The sequence below is a fragment of the Tupaia chinensis genome, unplaced genomic scaffold, assembly GCF_000334495.1.
Source record: "Tupaia chinensis unplaced genomic scaffold, TupChi_1.0 Scaffold144472_1, whole genome shotgun sequence".
NCBI lineage: Eukaryota > Metazoa > Chordata > Mammalia > Scandentia > Tupaiidae > Tupaia > Tupaia belangeri.
In genome coordinates, this window is record NW_006204331.1 from 1,221,625 (window position 1) to 1,228,876 (window position 7,252).

General features: G+C 54.1%; 1 protein-coding gene across 3 annotated transcripts in view; it reads left to right on the forward strand.

The window, feature by feature from the left end:
- MYT1 (myelin transcription factor 1) overlaps positions 1-7,252 on the forward strand; it is a 72,709-nt gene that overhangs the window by 34,465 nt on the left and 30,992 nt on the right. For all 3 annotated transcript variants that reach the window (XM_006167102.2, XM_006167103.2, XM_027767710.1), the window contains 2 exons: positions 4,160-4,222; positions 5,650-5,897. In XM_006167102.2, the coding sequence (XP_006167164.1) occupies positions 4,160-4,222; positions 5,650-5,897 (311 nt within the window). The remainder of the gene's footprint in view (positions 1-4,159; positions 4,223-5,649; positions 5,898-7,252) is intronic.

Below are 7,252 nucleotides of genomic sequence, written 5' to 3' on the forward strand. Positions count from 1 at the left end.
CGTCCAGTGAGGAGGGTCAGCGTGGTCCCGGGAGGGATGCTGGCTTGCGGCTCTCTCACAGGCCGACTGAAGGGGTTCCGTGGCTCAGCGGCTTTCGAGGCACATATGCAGTGGGATGGTACCACGCAGTGGCTGGGTGCTTCCTCTTGTACACAGCCTTCCTGGGATCCATGGCAGACAGGAGTATCTGCCGATGCCCTGGACTAGGACCGGCTTTGGCTGGCGGGGGGGGTCCCCCTCTTTGGGCTTCTTGGGCGTTTTAGCCTCGGCGTCACCCTCTTTAACTCTGCCGCTGGCATCAGCCTTCTTGGCTTCAGGTTCCTCTCCTTAGTCTCCTGCTCGGCAGCTCCTCACCTGCCACCTTGTATAGCAGTAATGAGAACTGATAGATTAGCATGTTTTTTTTTTTTTTTTTTTTTTTTTGTGGAGAGGTTTTTGCTATAGGGCGCGTGTGCTCACCAGAAAGACAGAGAGAGACAGAGAGACAGAAAGCGAGAAATCACCCCCCAGGGGGGATGGCCATGCTGCAATGCCTTCTCCTCCATTCTCCTCTCGGGATCTTGGGCACGCACGCACATGTACGTACCCAGCAGGAGTTTAAGCCACCATGTCTGAGACTTGAACCATGGTCCACTACGTGAGAGTCCAACTACATAGCCATTATGCCAACTGCTGGTCCTAGATTAGCTTGTTTTAACACATTCTGAGAGAGGACCTGCCCGGAGTAAACGAGGGGCTGTACGCATTAATCTGATGGTCTCAGCCTGCTCAGTTGGTAACAGTGAGATCCTAAAACGTTTTTATGGAGAAACTTGGGGTGTCCATACCTAGGATCCAGCAACCATTTCTTCAGCAATTATTCAGTTTTGAAAAGCTATTCTTAGAGTTAAAAAAATAGAAATGAAGACTATGCCAAGGGAGCTCATGCCTTCTGCAGGAAAGGTGTCCTCCTTTCCTGTGTCCGCAAGCTTGCTGGCCAAGAGCTGCCCATGGAGATGTCATTACAGTGTCACTCTGTGGTGTTTACTGGGTGACGGCACCCACAGCTCTGTAGGACATCCACCGCTGGGGGCTGTAGGTACCCCTTACCCCTTCCAAAGGCCTCCTTACCAGGACAGCAAAAGCAGATGAGACCTCTGTCTCAGGGGCTCTACTGTTCCTGCCAGAGTGGGAGCTGTGACCCATGGAGGACAGTTTGCTCCACGTGCACATCTTGCTGTTGGACAAGCCCATGGTGGACTCAGTCGGGGAGCATCTGGGAGCCCTGTGTTGTGCATGACTTTCTCTGTGGATGGGGAATTTATGCCCCATTGACTCGGAATCCTAGGGTCCCACACGGCCCCATCATGCCTTGGGCAGAGCTCCCAGGAAGACGCTTGTTCTTTGGGCAGTAGGGTGGTTGGGGAGGTGAGCCAAGGGGCGCTCAGCCTGGGTCAAGCAGGTCACTGAGCCGCCGTTTCCAAACTCCAGAGTCCTGAGACTAAGAGTGCCTGAAAGAAGGAATGAGTCGGGCAGTTTCCCCCTTTGCTCTGGTGGAGGGATGGACGGCCACTTCCACAGGCATTCCACTTTGTGATCGCCTGCAGACGTGAGCCTCTGCCTGGCTTTTTGGAGGCCAAGATCAGGGTTAGGGTCAGCACCACTGAGCCCACGTGTGCTTGGGCACAGGGGCCATGTCCTAGTTCAGAGCATGCACCCAGTGGGGGCTTTCTATTTGTCCCATGGGTAGGAGGAGGCCCATCCTTGAAGGCAGTGGCTGTGCCAGGAAGCTCCCTCCTGGCTTGGATTCCTTGTTTCTGTGTTCCTGTCCAGGCCCTCAGAGCTGCTGTCCAGGACATCTGCTGAAAAGTGACCAAGAGCCCGGCCTCTATGAGCCTCGCCCGCTCTGTCCTTATGTCAGCTTCATATGGGGAGCCAAGGGGGGACGTGGGGGTCCTGCTACCGAGTGGCAGGGTGAGGGATTGGCTGGGATCTGCCTCTCCTTCCGTGGTGGGAGAGGCTCACGGGGCAGTAGGCCTTGCTGTTTCTTCTTCCTGTGGTGCCAGCCTGGGCACCGTAAATACCAGCTGGATTTGCTCACAGCTAACTCTCGAGAGCTGTGGGGTTCAGGGCCAGCACCGGCTGACTTTCCAGCCTCCAGAGGCTCAGGGAGGGACACTCTGGGGTGGGACAGGCCTGCGAGGCCTCCAGATCTTGGCTCAGGTGGCCTTGCCATCTCTGTGCCCTGGGCTCACTGGCCTGTCCACAGCCCTCTTAGGCTGAGCTAGATGGTGCCGATCCACCTGTGGGTCCCAGCGCTTCTCTGAGCAGGGTGCAGGGAGACTGGAACAGGTGCTGAGTTCGAGCAGTGCCAGTGTACCACAGGCTCTGCAGCAGCTGTCGCCTCATTGCCTGATTAACTCAGCGATTGATCGACTAATTGAGACCTCAGCTTCAAGTTCCTGATAACAAGGAGCTTTTTGTGAAAAATCACGAAGTGAGTTCTCTCGAGAGTGAAAACAAGTGGGCCTAGATTTACTATGGAAGAGACTGGGCCGGGTAGCGGCGACCCCCAGTGGAGAATATCTCGTCCCCTCCCCTCCCTCTGCTGCTTCTGCTCCTACTTCCTTTCTGCTCTCCCTCCTTGCCTCTATTCTTTTCTAACACATAGAGAGCCAGCCATGGTGGTCCCCAGGGGGGCCAGGAGAACCCCACTGCGGCCCCCTGTGTGCCTAGTGATGGTGTTGAGACTCAGGCACCATGCTGCTCTGCCCCTCCCTGACACGGTCAATGAGTATGGCTTGCAGTCAGTGCAGACTGGCCTGGGGCCAGTCACATTGAAACCCTCAGGACAGAGACTAGGGTGTCCCTTTTCCTGAGTCCCTGGAGCATGCAGTGGGAAGGCCCTGGGAAGACTCTTGCACAGTTCAAAAAAGCCTGATCCCAGGTAGAGACAGACTTGTGGCATCAATCAAGATCTGCCCACTGGCCAGGGAAGCCTGTCTTCCTACAAGCACTCTGACTGCCCCTTCCTGGGAACCCTCGTGCAGTTCCTGATCTTGCTGCTCGGTAGCAACGGGCCCAAAGGAGCCGGGATCTGGCAGGCTTGACCTCATGCCCTGCACAGGCCCCTGCATGGCAGCTCTTACTTAACAGCTGCTGTGGGATCTGTGGCCCTGTGGTCCGTGGCAGCAACATGGTTAATGCCCAGGGTCAGATGTTTCCAAAGCTTTCCCTGGGTTTGGTAAGGGGAGACAGATGTTGGTTGAGGCAAGGGACTCCTGGGGACTCGTTTCTGTCCCTTGGGCACTTGCTAGCCTATGGGAGGAGCTGCGCTAGGGCTACACAGCCTCTTCCAAAGAGGCTCTTCTAGGCCCAGCCCTGTGTCCCCCACCAAGGGAGGGCGAGCATCTCTCAGCTCTTTGGGCCCTTTGGCTGTACTTTCCTACCTGAAAGCTGAGCCCAATGAGCCTGTGGTGGCTAGAGTGTTGTCTCCACCTCCAGATGGTCCTCTGGGCACACAGAGTCCTGGCCTGCAGCACAGGACAGCCCATCTGGGAGTGTGGAGCCTGTTGCCCTTGGTGGCTCTGGAAAGTTCTGACCTGCTTTGGACTTGGGCCAGACATGCGATGACCCTTCTTCAGAGGGTTTTGCACTTGGGGCACCTCAGAGGCCCTGGAAACCTTGGGCAAGGGCAGGGTGCCTGCAGCAGGGAAGCTTGCCCTTGGAGAAGGGACGTTTCCAGGAGGTGCTGGTGTTGCAACCCTGTTCTTGCACATACAGGATTTAGTTAAACATACTCATAAAGCCACAGTGAGCCATTCACTTATTTAAGTGATGTGAGTTATTTCATTAATTAGAAAAAATTTATTCAATTCTATGTATTCATTCATTTATTTTAATTTGACTGGAGAGGGACAACACACAGAGTGAAGGAAAGTGGGAAAGCAAGCCACCAGGTCCAGGACTCGAACTGTGGTCGGCCATGTGGGAATGTCCAGCGCCTTAACCACCACACCATCTGCTGGCCCCATTTCATTAATTTTTATTAGCAAGTGACCGACAGTCATTCTGAGATGAACTGCTTGGGGACAACCCTCTGTTCCCTGGGTTGAGGGTCTAAGGGTGGGTCTGAGGCTAGGTAGTGTCACCTTGGCTGACCTCTTCTGCTTGTCCCCAGCTGTCCCACCCCAGGGTGCACAGGCTCAGGACATGTCCGAGGCAAGTACTCCAGACACCGAAGGTAAGGGCTCCTTGTTCTCATCACGTTTCCTGGGATGGAGGGAGGCTTGGAGCCTGCTCCTGACCCTTTCATCAATTAAAAACACCCACCTCTGTGGCTGCTGAGGCCTGGCTAATCCCTTCCCTGGGAGCGGTCTCTCCCCCACCAGACCACGCTGCTATGGTGCCTTCACTGAGGCGTGTGGCCAGGAATGTGCTGCTCAAAGACTGGATGAGTTTGTGGGAGAGTTGTTGAGGTGGTCAGCTTACCTTGGGTGCCCCACCCTGACCACAGCAGTGCAAGCAGGGGCTCTGGAGGTAGAAAAGGAAAGGCCTTGGTGGGAGGAAACGGGCTGAGACCAGGCTGGTCTGAAGGCTAAGGGAGGAGCAGCTGCGGCCAGCGGACCTCGAAGGGCAAGCCGTCCTCACTTCTAGTTGCAGCTAGGGCTTCTGACTGCTGAGAGAAGCAGGAAATGCAGGGTAAGACACAGTCAGGGGCCAACAGGTGGCATGTAGTTCAGTGCTTGATGCCACACGACTGCGGTTCTGGTCTGCAGGTACCCTGTGGCAAATATTAAAACACCAACAAAAATGTAGTCAGGAACTTTTTTTTTTTTCTTACTATGGGGTATATGTGCTCAATGGGAAGAGATAGTGAGACACAGAGAGAGGGAAAGTGAGAAATCACCCCCAGGGAGCTTGCCATGCGGCGATCACTCTCCACTCTCCTCTTGGAATGGTGGGCTCGCACACACTCGTGTCTCGCATGGGACGTGAATCTCAGGGCTGGCCATGTGAATGCAGGTGCCTTAACCTCCACATTACATGTTGGACTCATAATTAGGATTCTTTTATTTTAGAGAGGTTTTATTTTTAAGATTTATTTTATTTAACTTTATTTATTTATTTTAATTTGATCAGAGAGGGACAGAGTGTGTGTGAGAGAGGGAGAGTGAGAAAGTAAGCCACCAGGTCCAGGACTCGAACCGTGGTCGGCCATGTGGGAGTCCAGCGCCCTTAACCACCACACCACCAACCGGTCCCATATTTTAGAGAGGTTTTTGTTACAGGGTGTGTGTGTTTACAGGAGAAACAGGAAGAGACAGAAAGCGAGAAATCACCCATCAGGGAGGATGGCCACATCACAGCCCTTTCTCCTCCATTCTCCTCTTGGGATTTTGGGCACGCACGCACACACGCCCAGCATGGGTTTCAGTTACTAGGCTGAGGATTCAAACAACAGTGGACCATGTGGAAGTCCAGTGATATAACCATTATGTCATCTGCTAGTCCCATCAGGAACTTTTCAAAGTGTATAATTAAATGTAAATTTAAAAAAATATCAGAGATGGTGACTTTCAGCAGAGTGACTGTGAAGGGAGGAGAGCTGACCCTCGGGGAGTGCACAGGGGTGTTTGCGGCCTCTCCACTGCCTCCCCTCCCTCCCAGTTTACAGAGCTGCCCTCTGGCCAAGAAGAGGAAGCTGGCGGGTGCTGAGGCTGAGCACCTGGTGTCCAAGAGGAAGTCGCAGCCCCTGAAGCTGGCTCTGGGCGAGGGCTACGGCGTGGACAGCGAGGACAGTGAGGAGGCTGAGGTGAAGGGTGCCTCTGTTTCGGATGAATCGGAAGGGACTCTGGAGGAGGCCGAGGCCGGGATGTCAGGACAGGAGGAGATTCATCGCCCCGAACCAGCTGAAGGTGCTTTGTGCTCATTCCCTCTCGAATAAAGGGCCCTTAGTGCTGCTCTGCAGAATCGCAGGCTGTGTGTGGGGAGGGGCGTCCTGAGTGAGAGGAAGCCTTCCCTAAGAACAAGGCATGTCTTGTCCTGACATGTGCTGAGCTTCCTGGGAGAGGGGCCTGCTCAGGGCATTGTGGGGTCCATGGTGTGTCCATGTGAATACTCTGTACACAGGAAAGGCAGAGGGACACACGCAGGTCTGAGAACTTCTACATGCATGTGAGAGGCTGGCAGGCAATGCTGGCTGTGCCTGTGTGTCTGAGTCGGCCTATCTGGGCGGGCTCCCGGCCGGGGGAAGTGGTCTGCTCTACCGCAAGGTCCTCTCAGGCAGACATCACGTTGATCGTTGGAAGATCAAGGACCATGTGAGCTCTGACAGGGCCGCCCTACTTCCCTCTGGGACCTACCAGGACTGGCCATGTTGGGCACCCAACCTCAGCCAGTGCAGATGGAAGTGGCCCTGGGCTCTGGAAGGAAGGGTCTGCATCCCCTGAGAGTCCTGGGACCTGGCTGAGGCCCAAGGTCTAACTCTTGCCCACATTCCCCAAGAGTCTGTTGTCAGTTGACCTTGGTGGTTCTGTGTTGGAGTTACCAGATTTTAGAAGTCAATCCAGGGAGGATCCTTACGCACACCTCCCAAGGCAACCCTTGCTTCACAGTGGAAAAACTTTCTTACAACGATGGGTGCTTGGAGCTCAGACAGTAGTTCCAGGCCAGGCCATGTGGCCGGACACTGCCTTGGAGAAGGGAGGGAGGGACGACCCTCCGGAGACGTGCACAGGCGTCTGCGACAGCCCAGCATCTCCTCCCTGATGTGGTCACGTGGCAGGGGTGGCTTTTCCCATGACTGGGAGTGCTGGCCGGGGAGTCCTCAGTATCGTTCTCACAGGGCCCGAATGCGGCGAGCATCTCCTGCACCCTGGTTATTGTGGCTCAGAGATTTAAATTTGGGGCCTTTAAAAAGAAAAGCTTATTTATTGTGTTCCGATTATAAAGTAATATATACATTATATGTGAAATAATACATATGCTTTTCAATTAGGAAATAATAATATATACAATTATATCTCTATATATCTATATATCTATATTTAAGGTTTTTGCTATAGGACACGTGTGCTCACTGGAGGGACAGAGAGACAGTGAGAGGGAAAGTGAGCCATCACACCCCAGCGGGCATTGCTGCACCACAAGCCCTTCTCCTCCATTCTCCTCCTGGGATTTTGGGCATGCACACACAGCACGAGTTTCAAGCTACCAGATCTGGGACTTTCCTGCTTTCGGCCATATGAGAGTCCAGTGCTTTCACCACCAT